The following is a 17,158-nucleotide window of genomic DNA, read 5'->3' on the forward strand; positions in this document are numbered from 1 at the left end:
TCAAAAGAAGCTTAATGCCAATCTCATTGATTTCCATCCTGAATCTCTTTTCCGAAGACAAACATGAGCTGTATAGTTTTGTAGGTTGACTAAATAAATAGGTGACCGTCCGTCGAACAGTCATCACATGCTTGTTAAAAAAGACTCAGAAAAAAAAATCTTAATCCAACAGTGATACCATTCTCCAGAATACACAGAGGACTGGCACCATGAGCACAGCCCATTGTCTATCATACAAATATAATTTATCTGAGATATCAACTTAAATCACTCTAGTCATAGTTATTAATACAATTCAGTAGGATTATTTCAAACGCCATGAAATAGTAACACATGGACCTACGAAATTCACCTCTTGGCCTCAGAACATGCTTGTATGTATCTGTTCTTTTGCAAGAGCCGCATCAAAGGCCAGAAGATATCCATTCTCTGGAAGCCTCTCGAAGTCTGAATTCCATCACAAACGTGATTATGATTCAATATTATACGATTATGAATGATAAGTTATAAATATAAAGAGAGATCTCACAACACTCTGTTTGATACCTCAACAATGAATTGAGCCCACATTTTATCGGAACGGTTTTCCATTACTCCTTTCAAGATAGTCAGCTCCAATTCTTGGATGACCTGAGCGATTTCCAAGAACAGTCCATGCTCCTCACATAGCATCTGTGATAGATCAGGGGACAGTCAGATCAATTCCACTCCAGAGTATTTCAAAATAAAACCCACGGTTAATGGAAAAAAAATAAATAAATAATTGAGATCGATATAGGAATCCAATTCATTGTGTTTGGGGTCACAAAATTATGGCGTCGTACATGGATCATGCATGCACTATCTAGGGTTGCCAGTAATGGAACAGACCTCTATGAGCATGTTGTTTCCTGGATGGTCAAGGTCCTTGACAACAATTGGGCATAGTCCAAATTGGCTTCCGAATTCAAAAGCCCAGCTCGCACCGTTCTGATGACCCTGTGTTTCAGATGATTTCCAGTTCCTACTAGCAACAACCTGCAGACACTTTCAGTTAATTTCCTACTGTTTGGGGTCAATCATGAGTTTAGATGGAGGAGAAAATAAAAGGAAAAGAACTTTGAAGCGACCATCCTGCTTCAAAATTTTGGTAGAACCCTCTCCTTTAAGGAGGTATCTCAAATATTAATGAAAAAGCAAGGGTGTGCAATAAATACAAAAAGCCACGTGCCATGTTACTAAGAGGGTTCCTCCAAAATTTTGGCAGTAAAGCTTGTATTCCTATGTGGCATTACAAGAGGTTACTGTTATTTTTTCATTAGCGTTTTATGGCATAATTTGGCTCAACAATATCGCACCTTTGGATGCCTGCATTGACTCAACTTCTCAGCTTGGTTGGACACGCTTCTTAAGAATACCATGTGCTTTATGGTTTGATTTAACAGAGCATCAATGCTACACTGTATCATCACACAGATGAACAGAATCAGTCACAAACTAATGCACAATACTAGAATCACATTGAGGACAAACCCTAAAGAGATTAATCTACCTTTGCACTATTTGGGACAAGTTCTCGTAGCTCCTTCACCCGATCTTGGATCATCTGTCTGTCCTTCGGACGTGGCCTTTGAACATTACCATGTTTGGCCTTTCTTTTGCCAATGTGAGGTAACTTGTTACCCTTTCTAGACTCTATAAATCCATGTCCCTTTTTATGCTGCTCTTCATCAATCAAGTTGCTTGTCATGTTCTTCAATGAAGAGCCGCTCCGTGGACCTTTATCTTCTCCTACCAAGCCACTGCTTCCAGATTGACTCTGATGCGTTTGGAACGTAGCATCAAATACTCCTGATGAGGTAGTAGGTGATCTGACACTGTTAGATCTATTAGACGCAGTATCACCTGAAGCATCATAAACATTGGCAACCAATGCATCCAAGAGATTTTCTGCATCACCAAGCGATGGCCCAATACCCTCGTCGAGATCTGTATGGCAGATCAGGCTTGAGCTACATAAATTTTCACCTAAAACAGTTGGGTTCCAAAGATACTCATTGCGGCTTTTCTGGAAAGCTGGACCAAGTGCTTTGTGTAGCTCGGATTCCGGGGGAAAACTTAAAAAGTCACAGATACTGTTATGATCTGTCTCCTCGCAAGTTTCCATCCCCAATGGTTGATCCAGCATATAATCCGATGAGCAAAAGGTCATACTCATGTTAGTGTCTGCAGCAAATCCAAATTTGGTGAGATTAAAACCGAAAGTCTTTAAATCTTCCTCCAGACAAGAAAAGTTGTCTATGTTACTCCCTGTCATATTCAAATAGTTAGGATTGGAAATATGACTCTGTGGAAATGATAATGCAATCGGACCCTCTGATAGAGCCCTAAACTCAGCATCCCTCATGCAATCAATATTTGTTTCTCGGGCTTGAAAATTATCTTGACTGATGAACTGTGACGTAAGGTCAGCATTTACTGTTGATAGTTTGTTCAATGTTGTTTGAATACCATCAAGTGCCGTTAGATCTGTTTCTTCCAGTAGTTCTGACTGGATTGTGTTCAGCGTGTGATTGGTATTAGATGATATATCAGCTGAGTTCTCCAGGAGAAGAGAAGTCAGAGTTGATGGTGACCAACCTGGGAGATCCCTGCTTAAGATAAAAGGCATAGATGCCTCTGGAACATGTTGGAGGGTGTTGAATGTATCCTTGATATGAGCCACTAACACTGGATCCTCAGTGACCTGATGTTTACATGGAGGAGAAAACCATATGTTAGATGAAATACTTGCAGATGTGAGTTTCATTGTGTATAGAGGAAAAATATGGTGGGATGATATGAGGTCTTGAGTTGTAGGTCCAAGAAGTTGGTTGGCCACAATCGTCCAACGGAACCCAACTTAGAAGACCTAAGGTCGGATCCATCATTTAGTACATACTACTACCCTTGCTTGCATGCCGTGTGCACAGCTTTACTATTTGGAGACCCTACTATGGTCTATCAGTTACATTACATTGGATTCTTCTATATGGGTCAAGTACCTAAGTTGAACAATTTGTCTTGTTACAAGGCTTGATGGTTCTGGTGCAATGCTTCTGAATTTCACATTTTTTTCTTCCATTTTTAGTTTGCCTTTCTCTTGACAGAAATTAATTGGCAAATATAACATTACATATATGTATTGTTGTCACGAAGACATCACATTTGGCATAAAACTATTCTAAATCGTGTATGGATCACTTTAAAGTGAACATTTTCAAACTTGTCACACTAACAGGACAACCGTGATAGGAAAGGTGTTGAGCTTAATTCATGTTGACAGAAGGTTAACATAAAAATAATTTATTAAGTGGACATATGGGTTCCAACACCTTGTATCCCGCAATCCAAGCTAGAAAAGAATTTAGATAAAACAACCTGTGTGTTGCTTATATCAGCATATTCAATGCATCGTAGATTGCAAGGATCCCCAAAGTTGGAGCTCTGAGACCATTTACAGTGGACCATGAAACATCTGGCCTCAGCTATTAGTTCTACAATCACTCTATGGAGCAAAAAATAGTCACACACACCGTTTCCAATGAGCCAAGTTGTACAACTCCAAGTGGAATAACAGGTACAAGCAAGATAGTCTGCAAGACCATTAGATCTCCAGTCAATAAAACCTCTATAAAAAATGAGAAATTTGGAGATACATATATGCGTATATACAAGGAGGCTCATTTAGCAAATATATATATAGAGGCTTATCCAACACACCACACTCTACCGCATCACTTGTCCTTTTTCCCCCCTCATTGAGAAGATAGTATTTAGTGGAGATTATGAGTTCTACTCCTTTCAATTGATATTTCTTTGAAGCACATTTTGCACCAAATACATTTATTCTATATTTTTTTATCTTATAAGTAAATAAATGGATTCACTTGTCTATCATTACATGAAAAATATCACAAGATATGCACCGCATGATCTACAGTTTTCATTATTGTTACATAAAATCATAAATTAGTTCCATGAACCCTATTTTATAGGGTTTCTTGAATCCGACACTATTCTTTGTAGGACCTAACACCCATCCATGTAATGTAAGTTTAATTAGATAAAAAAAATTATCCCAGAGTTAAATTGGTAGGAAAAATAACTATATTACTTATGCATATATTATTGTGAACGTAAAAAAGTCAAATTTCTAAGGGTATTATAGGAAATTTCCATATCAATAACAACTTTATAGTCAAATAAAAACATTTAATATAGCTATCACTGTAAAGATCTCAGCGAAAGCTTTCTAAGAGTACCATTTTTATTGGGAGTCGCATTCCAGAACGGTGTCCCGTTCCTATAACAATGTTAGGTGTCTAAGTGGCACATATTTATTGGACTTCAAACACATCGGGCTATGTGGACGGCTTGGTTAAGAGCCCTAGGTGTTTTAAACTCCAACAAAAACATGCCATGTAGACACCTTACCTTTATTATAGGAATGGGACACCGTTCTGGATCCTAACTCTTTTATCAAATACCAACTTACAAATTGGAAGATCTGGCATTTTGAAAAATCTGAAAATAAAAAACCAAAGTACTTTTAGAGAAATAGGTATGGTTGGTTGCAATAAAGTAGGTTTAAGTTGTCTCTTTAACAAAATATGTTTTAAAAAATATCACACAAGTACTATATAAAATTACAAATCTTTCTAAGTAATGGTACTATCATAAGTTGATTGCATAGGGGAATTTCTGGGGAAAAAAAAGTGACCAAAATGTTAAACATCACAAAAGTGTGCAGTCTGTTATATATAGTAAATAAGTAGGAAGTTGTTACCTTGATACCTACTGCAAGCTGGAGTTGCCATTCATCTGGATACTGTAAATTATAAGAATAAAATAAATTTCTGGTATTTTTTCCAGGCTATTGCAGAATAATAATTGAACTTCTTGGTCTGAAAATTTGATAACTTAGGGTCTCTCACCTCATGAAGTAATTCAGAGTTGAATTCATCAGCGAAAACCCAGTAATGCTTCCCTGTGGACGCCACTGTCCCAACAACCCTGATTGATAATAAACATAAATAAGTTTCACAGGTAATGTTATTCTCCACTGAAACTTTATGTGTCTTGTAGCTAACATTCTAACAGAATCCTCTACAGATAACATTTTATAATTCATTTTTGTAGCTTGCCTCTAAGAAAACTGACTCACAATTAGAACTAGTTTGGTATTGTTAGGGACCCAAGCAAGAATCAAAACAATGACCATAAGCCTAGGCTAAACGGGGTAAGACAAGTGCCTGGATTTGTAGGTGACCTAAGCAATCTGGTAAGTTCTGACCATGTTACATTGTTAGACTAGAGGTTTCTGCAAATTCATTATGTAATCCTCACATGATCTGATTTTTTCAACAATTATTACTACAATATGTTATGCCATTCTCACATACCATGGTCATTTCATGAATAATGATTACTGTTTCACTGTTTCAGATAAGAAAGTGAACTCTAGACTAGTATATGCTGATCTTTATCATTGAATGTAAATTGATCTTCTTATGCCAGACTTTACACAAATTCATGTGTATGGTGTGTCACATTCATAAGCATAATGGCAGGTTTTTAACACTTTATACCATTGTGTTGGGAGAGGGGGGTGCTAATTTTTCATACCCAGACATCACTTTATGACAAAGAAAGTATAAAAGAAGAAAGAAAATGAACGGGATCAAAATCTCATATTAGTTCCTAATATGTAAAAGTATGAGCGTATATTGGTCAAACGACCACACAGATCTTGCTTATGTAGAGGCTATTATGTCTAATATGGCTACCCATAGCAGACCATTATTCATTAACTTGTTCTATCACAGTGCACATGTACACTGTAGAAATGCATAGAACCTTACTATACAATGCCTAAACATAGAAACCCAAAAATAAAAAAGATTAAATTTGATGCCAAAAATATGTATTAGCAATCCATATCTTATACACAACCAATTGAGGCCTCACCCTAATCTCCCAAAACTTATACTATGACACCATAAGGTCCATAACACTTTTCCCAGGACTGGCTTATGTCAATTAGTTGTTATTCCTTCGTATAAGACAATAATCACCTGATCAAGACTAGGAAGCACAGTTCAAAGTCTTGGTCTCGGGGTGTGGATCATCTAAGTGATCATCAAGACCTGTGTCATGGAGGATCAAATACAAATTAGGGCTATTTTTCTTCCCTAAAGAACTCAACAATGGCCAATTTATCCAAGTCAACTGAAGAGGCATAGATAAATCCAATTCAGTTTGATGCACATAAATCAACTAGGCAATATACAAGCAAGCCTCCATTGAGACCAGGATGACTCGGGCAAGTCAATTTGGTCTCAGCCGGGCCTTACAACCATGTCATGGCAGCCCATTGATTTTATTAGGTGCAGTTTTAAATGCTCCAGTCCAAAAGATTTGAGGAGTAACGTCATTAAATATTCTCTTGCAACTCTTAGGAATTAGAATTTATTGCAATGTCATTGTGAGCCCCACTCGTAACACATTCATCATTGCAAAGACGTCATGTTTCCATAATATGCTTTCATTGAAGGTGCCAACTAGCATAGATGGTAAAATACTATCATTATGCATGCACATAACTGTTTATTTTTTACAAATCAAAGAGAAATGTAATTTGCAGTTATAAGAGTGGAGCAAATAAACATACCCCTCCCCCAGTGTGTATTGTACACACGACATACTTGCTACAGCCAGTCTGATTGGATATCCCGCAGAGTCTCCATCAAATGTACTGTTTTCACAGTCAAAAGTATTAATTCCAGTCGTCTCACCGAAACAAACATTGTCTGACATACCTTCCATAGATTCCATAGATTCTTTTGGTTTTGGATGATCACAATACCCATCCTCCCAGGACAAAAACCTAAAATAGAACAAATCTTAGTTAAAAAATCAATACAAGAACTGGTGTTCAGTATTCCTCAGAAAATGATGTCCTTAACAATTGTATATGTTATCTTTGTGTTGCATGCAACTTCTCTGTACACATTCTAACAAATCCAGAAGCCCAGTAACTTGATTAATGTCATGTTAATTTATTCATTTCCAAGCCATATGCTAAAAGAGAATTGTTTAAATCTCACACTTCCCGAGAAATAGCCAAGGGCAGATTGTTGATTGACTTGATTCTTTCTCATCGCTAAGAGAACTGCAGAATCAGCCATGGTCACCAAATTCTCTGACTTGCTGAACAAGTCGCAATTAAATCATGACTTTTTCCTTCACCAATTTAATCATGACTTTTATAATAAATCATGATTTTTAGAAACTTCTTGATTAAATTACGAACTTTGTGATTAAATTGAAATAAAACAAAAGATGAAATTGAAGCACTAGTAAGAGAAGATGACCTTGATGAAGATGATGATGACCATTAATTGATGAAGCATTAGATAAAGAGGAAGACATTGAATATTTTTATATTTTAAATAATTTTAACCTTGAATGTATTGTGCACTTGTGGTTACTTGTTGTGGATGCAAGGATGATATCTATACAGGGGTTTGGTGATTTACTATTGGGGTTTAATATGAGATTTGGTGATATAATATGAGAACACCGCCAAGTATGAACAATTATACAAACTTAAGCCTAGCCTGATTCATTGTCTATTTTTATTTTTATTTTAATGATTTTCCCCCTATTTTACCAAATTTTTCCCTTTCCGACTGATTCCCGAATCCCGACTTACTAACTATGCCTCTAGCAAGTGTTGTTGGATACCAATGACAAGCATAGAAAACCAGAGTGTCATCGTGATAATATCTAAGTGTGTGTTTGGTAACACTTCTGAAGTCTGAATGGAGGTGGTCCACCTTTAAAATTCAGAATTCAGAAGCTTTATTGTCATTTGTTTCGTTTCAGATTTCAGCCTTAAGAACCAAAATTCAAAACTTTTGGTTCAACAAATGGGGTGGGGGGGGGGGGGGGGGGACGTTGGATGAAATTTCTGAATTCTAAATTATTATTTTTTCCTAAAATACCCTCCTCAAAACAATGATTTCTATCACTTATCCCCTCTTTATACAAATCCTAAAACCCTAATTTTTAACTTTTCTACCTCTCCTTTCTCTTCTACCTCTTCTTCCTTTACAACTGTACTGTCAAGGTCTCTCCACTTTTCCTTTTGATTTTATTTGTTAAATTTGTACTTTTTTAAAAACTAGAATCTATTTATGTTGCTGGTGTTTCAGATTTCTATCCTCTATGAAGTCTACTTGTATTTCTCTCTATTCTAATGGAATTCTTTTGTAGTGTTACTGTTTCAATTCTACTGCAAAATTAACATTTACAAGATAATGTACAGTGCATTTTATTTATTTAAATTCTGTTATATAAAAACCCAAGAAATATCGCTCATGATTGTTTATTGTTTGAGTATTACCATGTCGGAATATTATTTCTCAAGTATGAATTCAATTTGAAAACAATACTTTTTGGGTGTTTGATTTATTAGAAATCGAAATTAAATGTGTGGATGGTTTCATTATGCATAACATGTTACGTTTTTCGGTTAACAATTTATTAAAATTACAAAAGGGTAATATTATCAAAATGACCATTATGTTTTAAAATTTTGTTTGTAACCAAAAGCTTTTTAAAATGATAAACAAACAACTTTTTCAGAACAAGACTTCAAATTCCAGATTCCAAAAAACAGAAACTAGACTTCAGAAGTGTTACCAAACATACACTAAATATTTCTTTTATAAGTAAGATAGCATCTAAAATTAAAGGAAGAGAGCTTAAATAGATCACAGTACCTAAATATTTTTGAAAAAAAAGATTCAAGGTTCCGTCCTGATTTATCCTTTGGCATGCATCTCTAGCATCTAATTTTGCAGTTCATAGAGAAAACCATGCATTCGTTGTGTATAAGTTTAAGACTGCCATCTTATGCAGATTTTGAGATCCATAGTTCACAATAGATTTAGGAAACATGCATGCCCCTTAAATAATGAAAACCATCAGCACAAAACTTGATTCCATTGTGTTTGAACTTGCACATTAGTTCCAAGAAGCTAAAAACATGTCCATTAATTGACACAGAAATATGGCTAAAACCAATGGTTTGGAAAGAAAAAAAAACTTACATTCGGCTTTGGTGCTTGAGCTTCCAAAAGACTGCATATTCCCACTGCGAATTATTGCAAAGACTCCTGAATAACTGCCTCAGCGCAGTAGTTCCCATCTGTTAATATTGAGGGGAAAAAAATGCCTCAAAATATCAAAACAAACTTATCAAATAAAAAATCTGCTGTTCCCTAGCTGCCTCTGTATGAACTACGTCCTGCTTGTTTCCAACGCAAACCAGCTCGCCGTTTTATTGGTGGTCCTGTAGAACCCATCAACAAACAACCCATTGTTTCCCCCCTTTCTCAAGAACGATTGGTATTAATTCGTTTACAAGGCGATTTATATGCACTTAATGAACACTGGAAACAATAGATAGCTTCATATCTAGATCCTTCTGGAAAAACAAATATGCCATGAAGTTACAGCGAAGTGTGAAGGGATATAAAGGCAAGATTGCGCTTTTAAGTGAATATCCGCAATTCCAGTATCGAGCTCCTCTGCTTTCTCTCAAGCAGAATTACTGTAATTTTGAATTTCACCGCCAAGTATTTCCAATCTTTTTTTTCCTTAGAAATCAGGATAGAATCACATTAACTAAACTACTCCACTGGTTTTTTTCAAATGGCAACATGTTTGCTGTCTCGAAACACTTCTCCAACCAAACAAAATCCGAAGAACTAAAGAAATAATTCGTTCTCTACAGCCTTTGGACTACGAATTCGGAGAGCTCGAACACTCGAAGATTTCAACAATTCTCAACCGTTCTTATACAGATTTTGCCCAAGAAATGAGGAAATCCTACAGAAATCAAAAGTTAAATCAAATTAAAATCTGAGGAGAACAGACAAAGAATTTGAACTAATTAAAACCGAAATGATTCTCCTACTTACCAATACTCGACTGTTTCAGCTTCAAAGACTGTCAAAAACTATGAAACTCAGTCCCTTCCATCTCCGTTGGAACTCCGAAGAAACCTCAACACGCAGAAATAGAAATTTTCTTTGATGATTCGATCTCCACAATTCAACAGTTTTCCCAGAAAAAAGTCGGACAACAAAGAAATTCGATCTTCGATTACTGTAAGAGAGTCTAATTTTCGAAAATCTGTAAGTCAAAATCAGAAACAGTAATCTATAAGATCACTAATTCTTGCCCCTATTTTCTCGAAGAAACAGAGACGAAGAACAAGATCGGACATACAAATCTCTCTCTCTCTCTCTACTTAATGCCTCCACCAGAGAACCTTTAAATACTGATAGTTGACACTGTGCGCGCCACTTTCTCCCTTCGTCTCTCGTCGGATTTCAAATATATTCAGAATCAAATTTTATAATTCGATTATGGAGAGTTGGATTCCGGGCCCACATTAAGTTTTGGACTTTGGATGACAATTATATATGGCTAAGGTGGTTGGTCCCTTGGACCGACAGCTTGTACGGTAATATATTTTTGGGCTAAAAACCTTTAGATTTAGATTTTTTCCAATTTAATTGCTAGCATATTGTCCTTGATTTAATCAAATCAAAAGTCTTGACTGAGTCAATCGGGATTTTTCAAATTTTAATTAAAATAATTTATAAAAAAAATTAGAATTTAAATCTTTATTATATAAATAAAATATGATTTTATGACTAAACATCTTCTACTCTACTTTATTTTAGCAAAAAATTATAATCATTTCAATTTAAATATATGTAAATCAATCATTTAAAACCAAGTTAAATGATTTTTCTCATCTAAGACAAGTTGACTTGTCTGAGACAACTCGGTCTCGTCCATGGATGAGACGTTAAATTGAGATTAGAAATCAAGATTTGAGTTGCAAATACTCTAATCGAGTCCAATTTAAACTATAATACTTTTAGATATATTAAAAATAAAATTATAATATAATTATTGCACACATCGTCCAAACTTTCAAGCCCAACCATAAACACGAATCGGGTCTTAACCTAGTCGGGCCTGATAGTTAAATCAGTTCAGCAGCACTATCCAAATCGGCTCACCAATGGTATTGGAGCTAAGTTGCATTTGGAGCAATGGTGGTGGAGTTTAAATGCATTTGGGTAGAAATAATTTTGTGCAATTCATTTGGTTGCGCCTTTGGAAGAGATAGGGCATAAAATGGGTCAATAAGACCCAAAATTTGAGTGATCCAAAAATCAAATTGAACAGGTTTGGATCCTTGAACTAGATTCAAACAAAAACAAAGACGAAAAAAGGTTAAATAAGGTCTAATGTCCCATGACCGGACTCGGATCCAGATTGGATACGAATCCATTGCTAGGCTCGACCATATCTCAATACATATTTCTTTGAAAACTATAATTTTAAGTTTTTCAAAATATCCTTTTTTTTTTTTTTTAACAACATGAATTCCTTGTAAAGTGAAAGTGTATAGTGATAAAATAACATATTATTTTAAGCTTCAAAGAAGTAAAATTGATTTTTTTCTTTTTTGGAAGTCAAACATTTTATAATCAATATAAAGAAATTCGAATCTGGATAGAGTATTAGTTAATAGGATTCAAGCCAAATTCAGATTCGGATCCAGATCTGAATCAGTATAAAAAAAAAAGTATTTGGATCTAAATATAGATATACTCCGTTATGACCGAATCACCCATTTTATACCCTAGTGGGGACAATCATGTATATATCTTTTCTTGTGATGGTGTAACTAGATTTATTTAGTTTGGATTTCTTTACTCCATTACATTTTTGGGAGGGGGCATCAGGGGCTGTGGGGGCACTTGCCACCACAAGAATTTTCAAAGACTATAAATTAGTAAGTTATTATTACAAATTTTAGCGGTAGATAAAAAAAATTGTCACTATTACCCCCACTTCATTCTTAGTTGTTCCCACAAAAAAAAAAAAACAAACCTTCTACTCTTGATTGCCCCCACATGGGCGAAATCTTGACTCTACCCCTGAGAGATATGTGCTATGTTCTTGATGCTAGGGTAAAGATTCATCAAAATAGTACTGACCTCTTCTCTTTTACACATTTTGTTCATTATCAAGAAAAATATTAAGATAAAAAAAATACTATTTTAATTAATATTATTATAAATAAATTATTTCAATGCATTAACAGACCTATCTAAGTTACTTTTATAATTTACAAAGAATTATTTAATATGGATTTGTGTTAAGAATAATCAACCCTTTTCTCATTATAATAATATAAACATCCTCCATTGCTTATGCGTATAACTTACACAAATTAGTATTTATGAAGTTTGGAACGGTCTTTATGATAGATTTTAATATTTTTTGTAAGATTTTGCAGAGAGGTTCTAACATTTAACCTAATGCATCATCTAATGTAATGTGGGGGCTAACAATTAAATAATGTCAATTTTCGTTAATAATACTCGCACTTCTCTCATTATAATATAAATAATGAAACTGACCCAAAACATAAAACAAAACAAAAATAAATACTCAACTAATGTGAAAGTGCCTAGAACCACATAATTTTTGTTGTGTATCTCGAGAAAATGTATGATTTGAGTATGTTCTTTTTGAGTCAATTTATCACGACTCTTACATGATATAGGAAAGATGGTCCATAGGTAATGTTCAGGAGTGGATCCTCTATAACCCATTTATCATGTAACTCTTGTTCTGTCATCGGTATAACATCACATTGATGGAAACTAACAACACAATTATCTTGGATTCTTGCTTTAGATCGGATTTAAAAAAAAACAAACTTTATTTTGGATTTAATTAAGCGTTTGAAAATAGACAGTCAATGAGATCGTAAATTTAAACGATCAGATACAACTGTCGTGATGACATGGCACACTCTCAAACTTTAATAAGAGCTACAGAAGAATCGTGCTACAGAGGATTTGCTCCCATAATTTTCACAGCATAATCAACTTATTCGTTGTTTGGGTGTCTACTTTTTAATGGTCACACTAGTAGTTCGCTTTACCACAAATTTTATATGAAATGTTGTTTTATAAGAATGAGACAAGGAGTTTAGGTAGAGATAAGTGATTTTTATAAATGAGAAAAAACAAAGTGGACACTCTCATGGTTAGTTGGATTACATGTATAGTTTATTAAATTTGCTTGGCATAAGCAAAGGTCTTCGATGTACATGGTGTGGTGATAAGTGAAGGAAAGTTTCTAACACTAAAGCCATTTTTATATTATCACCTAATCATAATTTGACTAAGATTAACAAAATAATAAATTTCAGCCCAAAACTTGCATTGATAATTTTTATTAGAGGGGACATATGTCTATTATATTATTTATTTGAATAATTAATTTCATTGAACTATTTCTAATGGTAGGTACCCTACTATATTAAGCAAACCATTTGACCTCCAAATATTTAATTTTATGTATAGTGTGATTGTATTCTAAAGTCTACTCTTCCAATTTTTAATATTTATAGTTGAATTATCTTACCAATTCATCAATCTTAATCACTTAATAATTATAGAGTCAATGGTTTTAACCATTCAATATTAACATCACATAATCAATGAGAACCCATAGTTGCAAATCATAGGATCCAAGAAAATGAGAGGAGGCAAAAAAAAAAAAAAAAAACATAAGTTGAAGTAGAAAAACAGGATTTGAAGACAAGTGCCTTTATGAAAGATGCGTCTTTAAATTGAATTAGAATGTTAAAGAATAATTATTTTGCCGACCCTAATAATGGGATAAGGCATAAATAAATCATTTGATGTAGCGACTTGTGACCTTTAGGTTGTGTTTGATTGAGAGAAATAGAGAGATGAGAAGAGAAAATAAATGAGTTTTTCTCCATTTCTCTTATTTGAATTGTTAAGTGGGGAGAGAAAAGAAAAGAATTGGAGAGAAGAGGAGAGGAAAAAAACAAAGAAGATGAGTTTTCTTTCTCTCCAAAAGTGGAGAGAAATGAAGAGAAATGCTTTTAAAATATTTTATAATTTCAACTTTTTCCCTAGACCTCTTTTAAGTTATTTTAAATTTTCAAAGTTGTCTCAATTTCTCTCCTGTCAATCCAAATATGATGAAGAGAAATTAAGTTTCTCTTTTCTTCTCTTCCCTTATCTTCTCTTCTCTCTACTTCTCACAATCCAAACATAGCCTTAAAGAGTACCCATAAAAGGTAGAATTTACATTAATGAAATAATAAATGTAGAGGCAGAATCAAGTTTTACCTTGATCGACTCTGCTCTCTTGATTCGAAGTGGCTCATGAGTTCTTCCTGTAAGCACCGGTGTGGTACCTGCCAATAATTCTCCAACACCAGAGAAAAATAATATTAAAAAAAAAAAAACAATAGTTTCAGCCTTTGTTCTCTTGGCCCCCCAAAAAAGATCCCCACTCCTCCGTTGATTCTTCTATTAATAGGTTCTTCCTTCAAATCAGGGTTTCCCCTTTCATCGAGATTCGATTACGATGAATCCCTTGATTGCAAGGATCTTAAATGGAATTGGGATCTCTGAGATTGAGTTTAAGATTCCTTGGAGATTTCTTCTGAGATCTTTAGACTTAATATGCATAATCTGGAATCACGCAAATATTTAGATTAGACCTGTCCTGCTAAGCATATCATATCTCCCCTTACACTGTCCTGCCCTACTAGTCAGACTAGACGTTATTACCTTGGTCTACCCTGTTGCTAGGCATGGTTGGATATAATGGCTTGCTCAAAGTACTACTTATTTGACTATGATACGTGTGCAGACTAGATAATGTACCCTTATTCCCTTCACCTTATATGTGCAATTATGTATCCCGAGGAAAAATCTATGGTTCTAGCACTTGCCACGTCAGGAGAGTAAGGAGAGGGGGAGTTAAAAAATCACGACTCTTAGGCCATGTTTGGATTGAGAGAAGTAAAGAAACTCAATTTCTCTCCACCATGTTTGGATTGACTGGAGATAACTTGGGACACCTTTGAAATTTTAAAATATCTTAAAAGAAATCCAGGGAAAGATTTGGAAGTATAAAACGACAAGATCCACAAAGTAGATTTGGGAATGAGTAAAAATCTAGAAAACAAATATATGTGAACTTTAGTATTAGAGTTAAATCATTTTGTATGGGAGTCAAAGGTAGAGGGGAGTTTAGGCTTGTGTCCTCTAAGCATGTGTATTTGGGGGTCAAAAAAGGGTATCAAACTGAAAACCATAACAAAGTGGGCACTGAGTATTTTTTGCTCACAGACTCTCTAGTGGATGCTCAAATATGGTTTTGAATCTCGTTTGAGTCATCTCTGTATCGTCCATGAACATGATAGATACATAAAGATATCATATATGCAAAATCTCGTGAAACTAACGAGATGACTCAAATGATATTTTGAAAATCTCTCTTGAGTCAGTAAAACTTGTCTGAGTCAATCAGGATTTTGTATATTTTAATTAAAATAAAATTTTAATTTAAATATTTATTACTTAAATAAAAAAAATGGTTTAATGACTAAACATGATCTAATCTTACTTATTTTACAAAAAACAATTATGATTATTTTTATATAAATAAGTGCCAGACAAGTTAAATGGTTTATCTTGTTTGAGACGAGTTGACTTGTTCGAGACAACTCAGTTTCATCCATAGACGAGATGAAACGTCAAAATGAGTTTTGAAACCATGACATCTAACATAGCAAGGGTAGTTTTGTAACTTGGAGATGTCATTCAATATATGGCTCATTTGATTAGTGGATCCTAGATTCCATGAGCATTGTCGGCGAATTTTTTTTCAATGGCACCAAGGGCAATAATGGAAGGGATAGAAAAGGCTACTAGTGCCTATAGTAACAAAAAACTGTAATTTTTTGTATAAAAAAAAAATACGTTTAAAACGCGTATTGCATCTCTGACAATTAAAATGATTAAAGAACACGACTTTTTCATTTGTAACAGTAAATGCCATTCTATTCCCGTTTCATTCCTGATTTTTTTTTTTTTTTTTTTCACAGGAAAAAAATTTAATCACTTTTTTGTTTTTTCAATGAGGGATTTGATACATAATAGAATTCGATGATTCATAAATGTAAAAATATGGGATTTGATGTTAATAACTTGATTTTATAAATTTTCATTATATATATACATAGGGTAGCATTCTTTTGACAAAACGCTAACCAACATTCTAGACAAATTTTTATCTTATATGACTAAAAAATTTCAAAATAAAATGATTTTTTGTGAAGATAATCTCTATAGTCAGTAGATTATCCTCACAAAAAATCAGCCAATTCTGAAACTTCTAATCGCATGAAAAGTGGTTACAAACTAACGGTCAAAATTAACGGTTCACTATTCTTCATCTTATAAATTAGGGTTAGAAATATTAGAATTTGCTGATTTTTTGTGAGGATGATTTTCTCATCATAGAAATCATCCTCACAAAAATTCAGCCCATTCCAAAAATTTTAACCCATATAAAATAAAATGCTTTGTCTAAAATGTTGTCTAGGATTTTCCAGATATATATATACCCTTACTTATTTAAACCCATACTCCGACCTTGTGACTATGCAAGCGTGGAAGGGCAGCAGATGTTAACTGTGGAGCGTGATTGGGTTGGTATAAACTATTATATAATAAGAAAGTGCGGCTTAGAATATCATTAGTTGAACCTATCATAATTCCCATTATCAAATTTGGTGTACAAAAGGATACTAAATTTTAAGAAAAAGACGGTTAGGATGGATGGACTCCTCCCCCACAAAAAATAAAAAAATGGGAAAAGAAGTCAATCAAATAGGAATTTTAAAATAACTTACAATAGAGAAAACGACATCTTTATTAAGTTATTCGAAAGAAAGGTACCTTGTTAGATAGATCCAATGCACTTGTCTAATTTCTTTCCAATAAATATTAAAAACTTCATTTTCAAAGATTAAAAAGATTGAAGATACATCAAAAGTGAAACTTCCTTCTAAATTAAACTTACCCATCTTTGTTGAGATTGTATATTTTATTTGATTAAATAAATGTAAATTAGTGGATACATCTATTCAAGTTTTTATTAAATGCAAATTAGTGGATGCATCTATTCAAGTTTTTAT

General features: G+C 34.1%; 1 protein-coding gene across 5 annotated transcripts; it reads right to left on the reverse strand.

Moving 5' to 3' along the window:
• Window positions 1-142: 142 nt before the first annotated feature.
• LOC147386026 (transcription factor LHW-like) lies at window positions 143-10,365 on the reverse strand. 5 transcript variants are annotated; one of them, XM_086422862.1, is made up of 12 exons: window positions 10,011-10,364; window positions 9,138-9,918; window positions 6,692-6,907; window positions 4,956-5,034; window positions 4,808-4,849; window positions 3,555-3,614; window positions 2,620-2,725; window positions 1,532-2,205; window positions 1,338-1,439; window positions 871-1,017; window positions 547-672; window positions 143-447 (listed from the first exon to the last, which is right to left on the reverse strand). In XM_086422862.1, the coding sequence occupies exons 2-12, from the start codon at window positions 9,233-9,235 to the stop codon at window positions 349-351; spliced, it is 1,749 nt and encodes a 582-aa protein (XP_086278988.1). In that variant the 5' UTR covers window positions 9,236-9,918; window positions 10,011-10,364; the 3' UTR covers window positions 143-348. The 5 variants fall into 5 exon arrangements, with proteins under 5 accessions (XP_086278988.1, XP_086278984.1, XP_086278986.1 ...); XM_086422858.1 differs by having other exon boundaries at window positions 1,532-2,725; window positions 10,011-10,365; XM_086422860.1 differs by lacking the exon at window positions 10,011-10,364 and having other exon boundaries at window positions 1,532-2,725; window positions 6,692-6,776; window positions 6,850-6,907; window positions 9,138-9,220.
• Between the last annotated feature and the right edge of the window lie 6,793 nt (window positions 10,366-17,158).

This window comes from Akebia trifoliata, chromosome 14, assembly GCF_017979445.1.
Source record: "Akebia trifoliata isolate Shusen 1 chromosome 14, ASM1797944v1, whole genome shotgun sequence".
Classification (NCBI taxonomy): Eukaryota; Viridiplantae; Streptophyta; class Magnoliopsida; order Ranunculales; family Lardizabalaceae; genus Akebia; species Akebia trifoliata.

What these genes read in the sequence shown, in the direction of transcription:
- LOC147386026 (XM_086422858.1), bottom strand. Translation starts at nt 9,235, where the DNA reads ATGGGAACTACTGCGCTGAGGCAGTTATTCAGGAGTCTTTGCAATAAT. An exon ending in CTCAAGCACCAAAGCCGAAT is followed by an intron (nt 6,908 to 9,137) that starts GTAAGTTTTTTT and finishes GTTCTATTTTAG; the next exon opens with GTTTTTGTCCTGGGAGGATG. An exon ending in GTCAATGCAGGCATCCAAAG is followed by an intron (nt 1,018 to 1,337) that starts GTGCGATATTGT and finishes AAGTGTCTGCAG; the next exon opens with GTTGTTGCTAGTAGGAACTG.